The sequence below is a fragment of the Nanorana parkeri genome, unplaced genomic scaffold (assembly GCF_000935625.1).
Source record: "Nanorana parkeri isolate BGI_ZX_2015 unplaced genomic scaffold, ASM93562v1 scaffold814, whole genome shotgun sequence".
NCBI classification, from domain to species: Eukaryota; Metazoa; Chordata; class Amphibia; order Anura; family Dicroglossidae; genus Nanorana; species Nanorana parkeri.
Genome location: NW_017307082.1, coordinates 21916 through 39628, shown reverse-complemented (window position 1 = coordinate 39628; position 17713 = coordinate 21916). Strand labels below are relative to the sequence as shown.

Here is a 17713-nt window from a genome sequence, read left to right as displayed (position 1 = left end):
TCCCGCCCGGGCACATGATTCAAACATTACAATGCTGCATACCTGCATTTCTTGCGGCGGACGCCAGGTGGCGCTGTCTCCTGTTCCTCGACTCTCCCTCCCTCCTCTGTTTCCTCCGCGGCTGTAGAATGCATATCTGGGGACCTGTGGCATACTGGTAAGTTGTGATTAACTCAAATGTCGTTTATTTACAAAATACATGCATAGTGTATACTTTACAAACAAATTGCCGTGAAGCGCTATAGAGTTCGGGTTTGGCCTGAAGAAAAGGTGGCAACCCTACTTACACTGTGCTAGAGGTGTTAGGAGGGGATATTTGGCACCTTTGCGTGTAAGAATTTTTACATGGTTTGCAATGTGGTGTTAATATGTGTGTGTTCCTTATGGTAAATACAGAATTATTTATAAAAGAGCAAATGTCAGCATGATTCATATAAAACTTTCAAACAAAGCTGCAAGTTTAATGACATCTCTCTGTATAGGCTGCATTGCCACATTCTGGGTAGGAAAACAAAAGCAACATTTTATTTTATTTTTTTGCTAAATGAGTTTCTTCCCAGCTGCACTGACAACTTCTTACAGTATTTGCTTACCCATCGAACAATTCAGCTTATTAAAAAAAAATTGAGAAAATCTGCACACTATGAAAATAAACGAGAAGTTCAGAGACGAAGTGCAAAACAGAAGTTACTGACAAATCTTGACACTTGTGACATGACAGAACAATGATAAATGAGTTTTCTGGAAGGAAAATATGTACAGATCTTTGACAAGGTCGCATCTGTTCTCTGCATAAAGCAATTAAGTTACACAACACAGGTCACTGGCACTTTCAGTGGAGAGAGTCTTCTACAATTGAGGAGAGAATGTACAAGAAATTATCAAACCGCTGATTTTTATTATCCATTAGAATGGTGATCATTTCATCAGGGCATTGTTATTTAATAGTACCGATTCGGCATAAAAATACATTTACATCAGACGTCAAACATGAATCAAAGCTGCAAATCTGCTGAAGGGCTCAATGACTGATTCAAACGGTCAATTGACAGCCACTTACATGCCCATGCAGCTAGTCAATGGTGCTGATGATTATGATTGGCTAGTAACCGGGCAACTGTCAACAAGCTGATTTGCTCATCAAGGCACTTCTGTTAAAGCTGCAGATGACACTAATGAACAGCATGAAATCCAAAATGCAACCGACTATAATCCATCTTCTATTAGCCTGAATTAACTTGAATTCTGCTTGCTTCCTGTGATTTGCGGTACTTTTCTCTTTTCACTGCTTACTGAATAAACCAGAAAGTTGACATATACATAATGTCAACTTCCAATTTTATAGAGAGAGAAAAAAAAGGCCCCCCTAGCTGAACTATATACTTTGAAGGGATTTTAGCAAACCTTTTTGCTGGTCTTTAGCCCTCATTCACACTAGAAAAGGTCGGCAGGTACAGCTCCGTGCTGCGTGCACGGCCGTATCGGGCAGCTCCCGGGAAGGACAGATGCTGCGTGTGATTAGTACGCAGCCCCCGCCCTTCTCTATGGGAGTACGCAGCCGTACCCCGCCCAACGCTCATTCCAAGTGCATGTCCATATGGGTGCGTGTTTCCTAGCTCGGACGCAGACATAAACGCAGTATAAACAACAGGTTGAATCCAAGACATAATCACCCTTACTCTCAGAAATCTTTTTGGATGATCATCACTCCATTAGTGCCTACTGGGGTGAGCTGTGAACTTTGGAAATCACTATATGTGGAATACACCTCCTGAAAAAGATCATTGAGATGACAATGTCATGATGCATGTAGCATTTAGAAATAATTAAGATTCTCCTCTACTGCGTATATAATATTGCAGAAGCGCAGAGCAGTATGTAAACAAGGTGAATCAGGTCTCTGTTCGTGAGATCGTTATAATGAACAGGGTGGTATTTATCCAATTTGCAATTATATGTTCAGATCAATTGGATGAACATACTGCTATATGAGATTGATTAATGTATATCTGACACAAGTAGTTCTAATAAGCTGGTGTAGCAAAATACTAACATCAGCATATCTAACTAGTGATAGGTAGCTAAATACAGCACTGAGTATGTGACATGTTACCGAAGCTGGATGAAATGGTGTTGAGTGGTCCAATGTTAACAGGGGGATGTGAGCAAAATTGTCTATTTAATTGCTTTTTTATTTGGAATGCAATAAAAGTTGTATTTACCATATTTTGCATACAAGTAACCAAATGCATAATTTTAGAAATATGTGAATACACTTTCCTTCTTTTTCTAATTTAAAACTAGTACTGGCAGCAAACGTGAAAAAATATGTACCCACAGCTACTTGCATGTATATTACAATATCTTACAAAGCATCATAGGAGCACCAAAAATTGGTGCACCCCATAATGTATATGCCAAATTTAGCTCCAGGCCAACTCCTTATACTGGGCCTTCTGGAAATCCTAAAGGTTCACATTCATAAGGTGAACTAAAGGCTAAGTTCACCTTTTGCATAAAAGTAACTATGCAGACAAGGGGCCCTAATAGGTTAACCACTTAAAGTCCACTTAACCAGTTGAAGTCCGCGGTGTTAAACCCCCTTCGCATCCAGGCCATTTTTCAGTATTCAGCGCTGGGGTACTTTGACTGACATTTATTCCGTCATGCAACGCTGTACTGAAATAAATTTCATACCATTTTTTGGGGACAGATAGAGCTTTCTTTTGGTGGTATTTAATCACCACTGGGGGTTTTATTTTCTACTATATTAAGGAAAAATTACTGACATAAAAAAAAAAACTGTTTCCCCTATATTAAATAATAAAACATTTATTATTACCCAATTGTTTGGTAAAATATAAAAGACAGGGTCACGCCGGGTAAAAAGACACCAAACTTGTCAAGCCTTAAAATTGCCATGCGCGCGAAACCTCAAAAAACTACAATACCCAAAATTGGCCCTAGGCGACTATTTAAAAGCTTTTACCGCTCATCAGTTTCGTGTTATCAGTGATTGATGGCCCTAAAATTATTGCTCACACTCTGACGTTCGCGGCGATATGTAACATGTGTAGCGCAATTGTCGTTTTCGCGCGCTGGTGCACCGGACACGTATTTAAGTTTATATGTGCGTAAACGTGGGGGAGGTGGGCTTTGGGGTTTTTTAAAAACTTTTTTTATATGTGACTTTTATTTATTTTTTACTCTTTTTATGTTTTTTTTACACTTAATGTCATTGCTATTACATACTGGGATAACAATCCCCCTATATAATAGCAAAGGCACACTGAGAGGTCCTCTTTATGGAGACATTAGGGGTCTCTAAGCTTCTTCATCAGCTTCTTCTCTCTGGCAATATGGGTTTTTTTCTGCCCGTGCGCTAGCTAGGGGGCGCGCGCAAGCAGAAAAAAATATGCCGTCTAGTTACGGCAACCCGCCAATGTGACTGTGCTGTCCGTCCGTTTTTTTGCAACGGGCAAACTGCAAGTGGTTAAAGTAATTAAAAAATATATTGACTATTGTAAAATCAATTTATTTGCTAACAAAAAATGTTAGTGTGCATGTATCAAGCAAACGCAAAATAAATCGAGAACATATATTGCATCCCCAATTTTTTTGCTGGTTGCTTGGGAGTGTTGGTTGCTTGAATGTCAGATAGGTTTAATGTATATGGCAGTTTTACGGAGACACTTTGGGGGATGGGGGGACTGCAAATGTCCTGCAGGTACGGCACTTATATAGTGTTAATAAATATTTTTTTTTAAAGAGGCTCAGTTTTTAACCTACTGGGGTCTGCATTGTCACACAAAGGTGTTCAAAAGGTGAACTTAGCCTTTACCAGACCACATATTTCAGGCCTCTACAAAACATTATGGTCCAGCACAAATAACCCAAAGCCGCAATGATTTGCATATAAACCATAGGTATACTAAAAAAGAGAACACTATATATAAAATCTGATAAAACAACATAGATGTACTGACCTATGTACTTCATTGATCACTCCTGGCAACACTGAACCTGATACTTCATAAAAACCTTTCTACATTTTTTATTTATACATATAATGATGTTCAGCTTTTCTTTCCTGCAATCCCATTGGCTCAATAAATATAAGAACGTAATGATAATGCATGCTTTTGTAAACCGTATATGCAGAAAGTGTGTGTAGGAGGGTCAAATTTTGGTTCATTCAAAAGTATAATTACGCATTATAAAGACTACAAACCTTATTGCTACACGACTTCTGAATAATATACATTCTAGAAACAGAGAACATGACTAAGAGCTGAAGATACAGTTGAAACTGACTATATTATAAAACCCTATGAAAACCCTGTGTGACCCCAGTTTCTGTGTATTTATGTTTATCCATGCACGTGACCCTTTTAACTGATCTGAAACTGAAAAGTAAATGGCAACTTTCCAACCTGTGTTCTAAGAATTATACATGTACAGTCGTTCACCTACTGAAATGCAGTGCATACCAACTGCTACAGTTTCTAACAGCATTTTATTTTTTAATTACTTGCTAGTGTTCCATGGGCCCTGGCTATCAAGTACACATATTTGGCAGTCTAATATAGTAGTAAAACAAAAAAAACCTTACACATCCTTTACGTTTATGCCAGCCTGGCTACACCCCCTATCACAATAATAGGATTTTTTTGTATTTGCTGTAAAATACTTTTCTCTGCATTCACTGAAGGACACAGCTGAATCTTCCTCTAATGGAAGGGTTACACTGCCACCTAAGGGGGATTAGAACTATAGGCAGAAAACAACAAAGCACAGCCCTGGGGGTGTCCTTCAATGAACAGAAGAGAAATGTAGGTTCAATTGGGCTTTAAAGTATACTTTTACTTTCAGTGCATTTTTCTTAAGATTTGGAGCAACAACCAAATGGGGCTGTTTATCATATTTGAAAATATCAGTGTGAAAGTATCAGTGTTCCCTTCATTGCAGCCTCCTGCATCTTTTTACATCTGCTGGAGAGACCACCAACAGAAAGTACCACAATAATATGAGATATACTATTTATTAAAAGAAAAGCTGTAGGCTGCCATTGCTTTAAAGTCAGAATGAAGTCAGAACTTTTAATCTGTATACCAAGGACAATGAATCAGCCTGACAGCCGGACAACTAGTTCTTTAACCACTTCCGGGTCGCAATACGTCTATAGTCAGCAGCCCGCAGAAGTTGTTAGAACAAGAACACGGCTGATGCAGGTATGCTTGGTATAATTTTTAACAGCTGGTGATGGCTGTTAATGTACAAGCGATCAGGCCTCTATACAGAGGCCGGATCGTTAGTATCAAGCGCCCCTGCCCCCTAACCTCCGTCCGGGCCGCTGTCAGCTTCCCCGGGCATCGCTGTCTCCGTGCGGAGCCTGGGACTGGTGTGGTGGGTCTCCCCGCAATGATCAGAGAAAGATTTAGCAGCTTCTAGCTGCTGATCTCTCCTCCGATCACTAGATCTGGAAGTGATGTATATTACATCACTTCCGGTGTCACTATTTATATTCTCCGGCTTGTTAGAGCCAGGAGAGGAAGCTGGGGAAGCAGATGCTTCCTCAGCTTCTTTGGGATCCCTTAGTGACATTAGGGGTCTGAAAGACCCCTGATGTCTCCAATAAGAGGACCTGTCACACCCTATCTGCTATTACATAGGGTGCTTGTTAGCCACCTATGTGATAGCAATAGGGTTAGTGTAAAAAAAAAAAAAAAAGTTTTTCAAAATTCAAAAACATTGAACATTGCATTTTTTAAAATCCTTCGCCCCCCACGTGCAAGCACATACAAAGGCAGACATGCGACAATGTGCCTACGTGCGAAAAGGACAATTGCGCTACACATGTTACATATCATTGCGAACGTCGGAGTGAGAGCAATAATTCTAGCACTGTCAATCAATTTAACGCTACACTAATGAGCAGTTAAAGCGTGGGTGTTGAAGTTTTTTGTGGCTTCACGGGTGAACGTAATTTTAAGGCTTGACATGCTTGGTATCTAATTACCCGGCTTGACCCCATCTTTCATATTGTACCAACAAATTGGGTATAATATTCTGTTTCTGAGCACTAAATTTTAATTTAGTTTATTTTATCCTAAAAATATTGGTTTGATAAACATTTGTGCAAATACCGTGCAACATAAAAAATTGCTGCAATTTTTTATGTTGCACGGTATTTGCGCAAATGTAACAAATGTAACTTAACAAGCATCCTCGCTGTATGCTTGACGGTCAATGTTAAGCCTGATGAAGGGACCCTGCGCGGCCCCGAAAGTGCTTGTTTATATGACAAGTAACTTCAAATAAATGAACATTCTGTTATCTTAAAAGGATTCTGGTGTGCTGGTGACACTTCTACATTTTGCTGCTATTTGTGGCACCATCCGCAGCTGCGAGCACCCACCCCATTACAAGGGACTTTCGGTAAGGAGTGCAGCAAGGCAAAGAAAATTATCTATGAACACTGCACATGCGTAAAGGAAAATCCATTCTGTCGAATGACAAAATTCGGTCAGTTAGTATTGCTAACAAACAATAATTGAAATCCACTTTGGTTTGTGCATGATGGGGCAGTCGTGCATAAATCAAAGATGGTTTGATGAAGGCATGCAAAAAACCTAACAATAATTGTAGGGTGTATGGCCACCTTTACAAAGACTTGCATTGTAGAAAAAGGAAGGGGGTGTATCTAGCCAGGTCTGTTACATGACTGAGAGCACTACCATTGAGCTACACAGTCACATTTAGGCACCCTGCACAACTCCTGTAACAAGACAGTGGATGTAAAGCTGAATGGAAATGGGGGTCTCTCAATATGTATTTCTATGACTTCAATTAGGTGTAAAAGTTCACATCAATGTATTCTAATGACCAGTTGCTGAAATCGTTTATGCTCTGACCCCTCTAGTGTATGAAGTTTATCTAAGTACATTTTCTGCAAGTACAGAAAAATACTTGTTAAAGCCTCATGCACACAGACACATAATCCCAGAACCTATATTGTGGGTGTATTTCCCTACTCAGGACACACAGCTGCATCATACAGCTGCCAAAAGTAGTGAATGGAGAGAGTGTAAGTGGCTATTTGTAGGTTTACTCCGCTACTTGCTAAAATCGCCGCATGCATAAAGCAATATGCCTCTGGACGCAGACTAACCCCGTCCAGGATTGTTCTCCTATACATATGTGCAGGTTTATGCAAGTTGTGTCATAAATGGACCTACAGTCAACTATAACCATTCACTACAATTGGCAGCTGTACAGAGCAGCTGTGTATCCCGGGCGATAAAATGCTCTCATAATTTACATTCTACATTCTATTTCGAACAGAAATACAATAATCTCCTGTGTACTGAACTGAAATCTCAAACAAAGTTTTCCAAGATATCTTCTGTGGACAACAAAACCATTTCTCCCTACATAATGGAGATATGGAGATGGTGAGAGGGGGAGATGTTCGTAGTCTAAATCAAAATAGCAGCCTAGGGTGACAATACTGCTCCTCCATAAAGCAGTACAGTTAATGAAAGTTGCCACACTAGGACAGGACTTGTGTTACTGGCAGGATCACCAGGTGTAAAATAAAGGAAACTAATGCAGTCACCACATCTGTGGAATAGATGCAACATATTTTTGTTTTTGGGTTTAGGTGTTTATTATAATGCCAACTGTAGGGACTTGCTTGTGAGAACAATCTTAAAGGGAGATGGACATGTGGGGGGCGGGGGGGTTGCAATGAAGTAGAGTAAAGTTAGAGTAAAGTTAGAGCAAATATTTTATAATTATTTAAACAAGTATGGAAAACCATATTTGTGTCTGTTTTGCAATGGAGCAGATTTCCCACCACTCACTAGTTCTGGAGGGCATGGACAACAAACCAAAGATTTTTTTCCTTCAGCATTTGCTAATTTGAATGTTTTTATGGCCGTCTGTTTTCCTGTTGGAAAGATTCTCCTTTCTGCTGATACAGTGACACAACAGAAAAAGAAGGCACTACTCAACTACTCAATGGGGGCACAGCAAAAAATACCTAGCAAAGGTTTTAAAATTCCTCAATCTATCTAAAATTGTTACATTAGTTCTGACTGTTGGCTGTGGGAGTTCGACTTTTAAGAGATTAGGAACGGTTTTCTGTTTGAACTGTATAAAGTTGAAAAAAAATCAAAGTTGTAAAAAATTTCAAAAAATGTTTTCTCTTGAAGCCAACAAGCACCAATGTGAATATCGTAATATTTAATTTACAACTCTTGGCAGGCAAATACCCAGCATGTTGTATCTTAAATACCACACTATTCCACAAATACATAGCAGGCAGCTGTCCAACAAATATTTATCTTGTAGTGCTAAACTCAAATTTAAGCTTTCCCATGATTCGTTAAAAAAATTTGTATAAAGAAAGATCTACCATGTCAGTTTGCTTTAGATCAAGTAATAATGGCAAAAAAGTGGTGAATCACTGCATTTTGGCAATAATATTTCCTATACAAATAAATGTTGTATATTTAAAAAACAGTATTTAGGTCACACAAAGGAAATATTTTTCCTGTAGTGTCTTAATCATATTTATGTGCAGAGAGGACCTATCAACTACTAGTAAAAAAAAGAAAGCTGTATAGTAACATTGAAAGTAACTATTTAGCTTACTGGAAGAATTACACCCTTATTGGTCATTCATTTTTTTTTTCAAAAATTCTGTTACTATTTTTAAATATGCAACACTTTAAAAAAGCATGTTGAGACTGAACTATTTTGTTTTAGAGAGAGTAAAGAATTGTTAATAGCCCTGAAAGATTTTACGCCTGTCTATGTCCTCTCTGGAGTGATTCTGCATTTGATTTACCATGGTGCCCACTTTTTCTGGTATCCAGTGATGGGAAATCCTATACTGGGTTGTTACAAGAACAAAGAAAATCTGTCAATGGGAACACAGTTTTCAGTAACAACTGTCTAAGGAGGGGTTCACTCTGCATTGGAAAGATTTCCTTTTACCTCCTGTTGTGTTTTTGGAACAGAATGTGAAGGGAAATCCCCCCCAATGAAAATGACAGGGGGTTTAACTATGCCATATCCAAAAAATACATACACTTGAAACTTCTCAAGTTTTGCTATTTAATGACATTTAGAAAAGCCAGCTTCTCCCTTTTATCTCTGCTTTTATCTAAACAGCATACATTTTAAATTCCCACATTTTATTGATTATACAGTTTTAGCAATCTTCCCTTCTAAATGTACACAGTGATTTACATCCACTATTATGCCCGGAACACATGTGCTTTAGCTGTATAAGAGCAATGTGTACAGCAAGCTTTAACAAGGCATTTACCTTCAGCTCCAGTTTGTTAAACACTGATTATAATTGCGTCTTCTACCTGACACTAGACCTCTACCTTCATCTCTAATGCTGTCACTAGCTGCCTGATCAAAAAAAATACATGCTTTTTGTACTGAATACCACTAACAGTGACAGGTGCAACAGAGCTGAATTCCAGTTAATAACAATGATACCAGTTTTCACAAACTCACCAACTTCTAAACTTTCTATTTGTGTTTTGAACAAACACCTCACATTTCTACTCCAGATCTGAACAAACGTGTCCATATTTCCACAGACTTACCAGTTTTTACATACTGCAGATGATGCAATTGGTATAGTTTTGTAGCTTAAGTAGCCTCAAAGTAATTCATTCTATTCAGCACAAAGTAGAAAATATCAAGCCTGGAGAATCTCGATTAGGCAGGCAGGCACTCTACCATGAGCACTAGATGGGGAGCAACTGATTATTTAAAAAAAATCTAAAAACAAATGTGGCTTTGGCCATAACACTAAGAAACAACATTCCATGATACCTTTACCAAACTAAAAATATTTAGATTGACAAAGAAAGTAGTGATAGAATCAACAAGCACAGTACATTAAATGTTTCCTTCCAGAAATGACCTAGTTGCATTCCTTGGAAAGTAAAACTATAGGCAATACCTGTGGCTAACTGAATGAATTTTAAGGTGCAAGATTTAAAAAATACTTAGGGATCTATTTATAAATGTTTTCACACAAGATTCACAAACTTTCACACAAGATTTACACATTTTACTAATTGGATTCAATTGGAAAAATTTGTGCACCCTGGGTGAAAGTTGTGTGAATTAATTTATAAATAGTCCCCTAAGTTTCTTTCTTTAGACATGACAGAAGGAAACCAGGTGCTTGTAAAAGTCTGCACCTCAAAATATATTTGGGACTGGCAGAGGGCTGAAAGTCTCATGCACTACTTGTAATGTCCAGCAAGCTTATGTGTGTGGATCTCAGCTGCGGAGTGACTCTGTGGATGGCTCAGTTAGAGGGTTCACTGTCGCACTCTGTATTGAATGAGTGAGGTCGGAACCCCTAGCACATCATACACCACCACAGGATTGTGAACACAATAGTCGGTAAGATGAGAAGACTTGGGAAGATGAGAAGAGAGTTTGTACTGTCACTTCAAGCCAATGGAGGATATGCAATCTTGTATTAGACTGAGAATACAGGTGGTACTTGCGATTTGGTGTAAAGTACAGATACCCCGAGCCACTGGTTGTAGGAGGACAGCAAGGTTCAGGATGGTTGAGGTGAATGCCCTAGCAAGTTGCTTGACGTTCTACCTCGCTAGAACGCTGAGCAAGTGAGCCTTGTTAGCTCTTGTAGGAGAGGCAGGTGTGTGTGTGGGTGGAGTCGTCAGCAGTGGCCCTCCCGACCGTCTCCTAGTAACAGAAATTCTGTGTGAGCGCCGGCCTACTCTGCCTGTCACTTAGACACTGTATGTGTCTGAGAGCGGCGTCTGAGAGTAGAAGCCCTGGGGGGCACGTGACCGGCAGGTCGCCTAACAACCAGATGCCGGCGCGGCTGACCCAGGGGACGGAACCCGATTTCCTGACACTATTGTTGCAGCAGTCGGTCACTTCTTGATATCATGTCAGCATTCTGCTCGGCTATTCTGCTCGGTACCACCATGGTACTGAGCAGAAGAAAAAAAAAATCTATGAAGTGAAAAAAAAAAAGTTAAAAAAATATTTTTTTTAACGCCAATAAATGTTAAATTTAAAAAAAGAAATAAAGATTTTTGAAAAAAAAGGGAAAAAAATGGATGGAGCTAGCAGTGACAGCTTGCTCTGCCCAACTGTTTCTTATTGGCCGGCACCTGCTAGAGTCCTCTAGCAGGTCCTGGCCAAAGAATAAAAACTGGGCGGAGACGGCCATGACGTCACAGCCGGCTCCGCCCAGTTGTCATTGTTTAATGACAGTTCAGCGTCCCCAGGTAATTTGGAGATGCTGATCTGTCATTACAACTGGGCTAGCTTTGTGAATAGACCCCTACGTGTCTCTCTCTTGGGTCCTGAAAGGAATATGCTGGTGCTAATGCCTCTAATTAGCAAAGAAAAATGCTTCCATTGTCCTTGGCAAAACAGAACATTTTCCACTATATTATTTCTATTTTCTTAGACTGTGACCTTCAGAATAAAATGACAATGAAATGTGTTGGGAAACACACAAAAAAGAGCATTGTTTGCATCAGTTAACAACATTCACAGTGTATTTTTAAGACACAAAAGGCATAAAAGGGTTAGCTAATGATTCACAGGTAGAATATATTTTAAGATATTTACTCATGTCTAAACATGGAAAGCTACAAACCATTAAAGTTTCTACCAATTAATGCAAAGTACATTATATGTGATAGAAGATGTAAGCTTTGTTGGCATGCATATCTGGGTAAAATGTAAAACATTCTTCTTTCCATAGATCAATGCAGTCATCTGGTAAAGCTGCTCACTGCTTCACCATTCTATGCACAGAATGATGGAATACTCAGTGGGATAGATGTCAAATCAGAGTCAAAGCAATTCAGCAGACCGCAATACTACAGAATAAATAAGCCTATATTGTTCTTATAGTATGGTAAACACCAAAATCACTGTTTATCGCATCCTTTACAACCTCAGTAAAATAAGATGCTATGCTGCAGAAAGATGTAACTTTAACATTCCCCATAGTGGATAAATACAATTTGGATGGGAATTCATTTCATAAATACGATTTTCATGGAATTCATTTTTTCAGCACTCCCACCTTTGAAACCACCAGAGGGATTGTATATAAGAAATTATAAAGATTTAGTAAGTGGTAATCTCTCACATTTCTTCTTGAATGAGCAAAGCTGGACATTTACTTGAAAGTTATATACCTAACTCCTACCTTTTCCTATTACATAAATGACCAGGCTAAAGGTTAATGAGTATGAATGTAGTCTTATTTTGAAGATCAGCAAATTAAAGTATCATATCCTTTGTAGCATTTTTCATTGGAATTTTACAATGAAATGTTGATGACATAAGCAGCCAATATTTCTGATGAATCTAGTGCTTTAGGCACTGAGCCGGGTGATCGTGTCAGGGAGAGGGAGCCATGGCTTCATTTAGCGGGGGTCGTGACGGCGCCCCCCCTCAGTCCTGCGCCCGGGGCAAGTGACCCCCCCGCACCACCGGTTGTTACGCCACTGTTTAGGCATGACAGTAATTGAACAATCTTTTTCATAGTGTTCATTGCTTCTTCTCTAAGACTGCTTTTGCACGGCTAATGAAAAGTGTTTTTTTTTGTGAGAGTTTTCAACCTCCAGCTAGCTTCCCCCAACTCCCAGATCTGAAAAAGTGTGCTGAGCCCAATGATTTTATATATATATTACCATGTTCGCAAGGCCAAATTTGTGTTGCATTATTTGAATGTTTATTGCAATGCAATTGCAATGTCTTGGCAAAAGCCTGACCTCTGACTTACATTGATTCATCCAGTGAGCTCCCCAAAATGAGCAGAGTGTTGGAAATGTGAGTAGAAAGACAACAGCATAACAATGGACATGGTCAATACATTTGTAAAAGGTCTGTAACCTCTTTAGTTTTTGCCAATTGCAAAGCAGGATTAAGATGACCAAATAGCTGTGCATCAGATCTTCTGGTGATTCAATTAAATTTAGATTTTTTTGCCTCACCAAAGCAAATAGGTTGTCTCTAATGTGAAATAATCTGTCTACAAATTGTTGTACTAGAAAATGTTCAGTGATGTACTTCTGTCAAGAGCTGCAGAAAACGAACCCCTAGAAACAGTTATATTCCACACATAAAAAAATCCATATTGCACAGCATCACACAAGTCTGAGATTGGTGCTTTGCAGCAGAGACACCACAAGTACAAGTGTAGATAGATGCCAGCACAAGACCTGGAGGAAGTAGAGGAAAACTATAGTCACACAAGATGACATCAATGCCATTAGTGCAAATTTAAGGAATATAAACTAATATGTTGACCTTGTTATTTGTTAAAGTGACATAAAACTCAAATCTTTTATATGCTTTCAGGACTCTCCTTACAGTACATTAGATTATTCTGTTGTCCTTTCTTTTTAAATATATGTAAACAATACCTTAATATGCTGTTTAAAATGTGCCACCGCACTGCCGCAGCTCCTTGGGTTTTCTGTTCTTTCCAGCATAACATGGACACCAGCACTCCAAGTAATGAATCAATGGCGTCTGTTTATTGACGCATGAAACATAGCACAATGCATCAAAAAGCTATGTTTCATGCGTCAATAAACAGACGCCATTGATTCATTACTTGGAGTGTCGGTGTCCATGCTATCCTGTGATTATAGACGGTTGCCATCCATCGACTGCTGCAGCACCCGTCTTTTATAAGGAACAGCGGTTTTGAGTGCGATGGGTTCATGGACTGTATTCTGTTCTTTCCAGCCTTCTTCTTGTCCGACGTTCATGAGAGTAGTGGGAAAGCGCGCCGCTCTCCCACACTACATGTCTCAGAATGCACAGTGCTCAGTGTTCTCACTGCACATGTGCCCATTTATATACCGTTCCTCCACCTTCCCTCCTCCTTAATCTCTATCTCTGCTGCCTATACATCGCTGCTCGCTGATAGAAGGGATAGGAGGGATTTGAGGGAGGAGAGATGTGGAGTCAGCAGAGGAGACGTAGGGGCGCTAGAAGTGTCCTCACGTCTCATTGTAGTTCTCAACAGGAGTGAGCACAGATGGTGGCTACTTTTCAGCTCCCATAGGGACCATGGAGATGAAAAGTAGCGACCCTCTGGCAGGAAGTTATCCACATGGATAAATAAATCGTTTTTGGAGGCTTTTAAAGGCAAATACTGAAAACTGGAGTAAGCTCATTATTAAATTACTACAGGTGAAACTCGAATAATTAGAATATCGTGCAAAGTTCATTTATTTCACTAATGCAACTTAAAAGGTGAAACTAATATATGAGATAGACTCATTACATGCAAAGCAAGATAGTTCAAGCTGTGATTTGTCATAATTGTGATGATTATGGCTTACAGCTCATGAAAACCCCAAGAACCCCAAATCCACAACCTCAAAAAAGTAGATTATTACATGCAATCAATAAAACAAGGATTGTACATAGAACAATATCGGACCTCTGAAAAGTACAAGCATGCATATGTACTCAGTACTTGGTTTGGGCCGCTTTTGCAGCACTTACTGCCATTACTTTTGCACGATATTCTAATTATTCGAGTTTCACCTGTATATTATAGATCTTATTTTTATCATTTAATTTTTGAGTTTAATGTCGCTTTAATTTGAAAGCATGAAATGTATTACTGTGTTCTTAGAATGCTTTTCAATTCCATTCACTAATATGATGAAAATACGGCAACACAAATAGTCTTGATTACATGCAGAGAGAACACCCCCAGCTTGCTAGAGCTTCAATTCCACAGAGATTAAGGACAAGTGCGCCTCCATTTTATTGAACAGTGCAGACTTGGTACTGAATTCTAAATGTTAACTTAATACTAAAAAATATCATTATATTGTTATGATCGAGGCCTCCTTTCCTCTAAGTTGCAAATAATTTTCCTGTCATATGTACAGTTCCCATGAGAAATCACTGTACTGGCCTTGAAAACATGTGTTCATAAATAATCACTCATTTTTTTCTGCAGGAGACTCTTTCATGTTACAAAAACCTAACTCATAATCCACACATTCTGTTCAGGTTTAATTAAAGTAAATAAGTCTCAGAAACTACTTCCATTCAACAGGGTAAATTCCAAGTATAAAACTACGCGGACTGAGTTTGGATACAAAAATCTTAATAAAGCATCAATAAAAATGGTTAAGGCACAATTCTGTATACACACATTCTCGAAAAAATTCATCAAGAAGAAAATGAACTTTTAAAATAGTAAGTGCCTTTAATATATAAAGGCAATTCTATAACACAATTAAAATTCAATATTGTACATTAAGTGATGGAAATACATTAATAACACTTACAAACACAGACACAGTCATAGCCAAAAATATTGGCACCCCTGCATTTCTGTCAGATAATGCACCACTTTGTGCAGAAAATTGCTGCAGTTACAAATATTTAGGCATTCTCATGTTTAATTCTTGTGTTTGTATTGGCATGACACAAAAAAGTGGAGAAACAAAAAGTCAAATCTGCCACATTCCATGCAAAACTCCAAAAATGGACTGGACAAAATTATTGGCACCCTCAATTAATATTTGGTAGCACAGCCCATGGAAAAAATAACTGAAATCAATCACTTACTGTAACCATCAGTGAGCTTCTTACACCTCTCTACAGGAATTTTGGATCACTCTTCTTTCGCCACCTGCTCCAGGTCTCTCAGATTGGAAGGGTTCCTTTTCCCAAATGCTATTTTGAGATCTCTCCACATGTACTCTCTGGGATTTACATCTGGACTCATTGGTGGCCAGTCCAGTACTCTCCAGCGCTTTCTCTGAAACCTTTTCTGGGTGCTTTTTGATGTGTGCTTTGGGTCATTGTCCTGCTGTAAGACCCATGACCTCTGACGGAGACCCAACTTTCTGACACTGGGTCCTACATTGCACCCCAGAATTCTTTGGTAGTCTTAAGATTTCATAATGCCATGCACATAGTCAAGACATCCAGTGCCTGAAGCAGCAAAGCAAACCCAAAACATCAGTGAACCTCCACCATATTTGACTGTAGGGACTGTATTTTTTTTCTTTAAAAGGCCTAATTTCTTTTTCTGAAAACAGTAGAATAATGGGCTTTACCAAAAAGCTGTAATTTAGTTTCTTCTGTCCATAGCATATTCTCCCAAAAGAGAATAGGTGGGGGATCAGACAGAAATGCAGGGGGTGCCATTTTTTTGACCATGACTGTATATACAGCATGCACACAAACACAAGTTTACTGTATATTTAAATATATCAACCTTTCCAAGTAAAACAAAACAGAGTTTTAGAGGTCTAAATTTTTAAAGCAGAACTCCAGCCATTTCTGAAAAAAAAATCCATGTGGGTGACCCCTCCGTATATTAGGGATTTTAGGGATGCTTGTTTAGTCTAGGGGATAAGTAATGGAATATTACTTACCCTATTCCTCTGTTCTGCAGGCTTCCTCCTTGCTGGTTTTTGTATGGATGACCAGTACCACAAAGCTGCTCCTCCGCTTTGGTCATGTGGACGCCCAATCGGTTATGTCATCAAGTACAACACAAGACAAATTTGCACTGCTGGTTCCCCATTGTACATGATGATGTGGAGGAACCACCCACATTCTGGGACAGTAGGGCCTAGGAGAGTGATGGCTACTGGAAAACCTAGTAATAAGGTATTCCTCTACAATACACCATTACATCCCCTAGACTAAATGAGCATTAACCGGAGTTCCACTTTAATCAAAGTGATATATTAATCAGTCAGTGTGTATTGTATTATGCTGTAGTATTGTGCATATTTACAGGTTTTTTAGGGAATGCTGTCATTTGGTTATGAACAACGTAATCAGATGTATTCTCTACCTCTGCCTCTCATTTTTATTTTTCCCATTTATTGCCTTAATTTTCATTGCATTTATTGCATTGCCTCAATTCGCCAAGCTTTACAAATCCTTTTACATAATAAGACAAGTGTGCTGCTTAGAACAACGAAGAAATTAAGCGAGCACTAAAGAGTAATTAGTCATTACACTACATTTGGCATTTATTGAAAAAGTCTTTAATATGAGTATCTGCAATGTCCCTTTGTATCACTCGAATCATTACTCTCACATGTATTATTGTAGCCACCTTTTCAGTTCTCTGAAAATTAGTATTTTATCTCAGTTAAAGCCTTTAAAATTGCAGAACAAACAGCAAACCGCCATGCATGGCCTTTTACTACAAAGGAGAAAAAAGTACAACAGACCACTTTAGAATATCATGTTTAAATGTTGACTTATCTCCCAAACAATATGTAACATTGTGCAAGGTGTTCTACTACAAGTAGTATATTTCTAGTTCATATTTGTAACTTCTGTGCTGCAGTTGCAACATAGCTTGCTTTTATTTAGTGGCAAAGTGAAAGAATAGAAACCCATAGCCAAGACTTTTCTTAAAGGAGAACTATATCGGGTGAGTGAATTACACTCATCCCCATAGCTGGAGTCGACGGGTGGCACTGTCACACATCAGCTCTATTGATCAGGAAGTGAGCAAAAACATACTGCTCAATTCCCGATCATCTAACTGCAGAGAGCGGTGACTGTGACCCTCCTCCCCTATTTAGTCCTCCAGCAATGACTGGAGGGATGGATGGGGGAGGGGTTGGGCATTGCTGGCTTTGTGCAGAAAGTAATTTCATAATCA

At 38.9% G+C, this 17713-nt stretch overlaps 1 protein-coding gene across 1 annotated transcript in view; it reads right to left on the bottom strand.

Annotated features, from left to right (window-relative positions):
* The window catches only part of TUSC3 (tumor suppressor candidate 3), a 144157-nt gene extending 127611 nt beyond the window's left edge, over positions 1–16546 (bottom strand). Inside the window, exon 1 of the mRNA XM_018565112.1 lies at positions 16461–16546. Within this exon, the coding sequence (XP_018420614.1) occupies positions 16461–16546 (86 nt within the window). The remainder of the gene's footprint in view (positions 1–16460) is intronic.
* Between the last annotated feature and the right edge of the window lie 1167 nt (positions 16547–17713).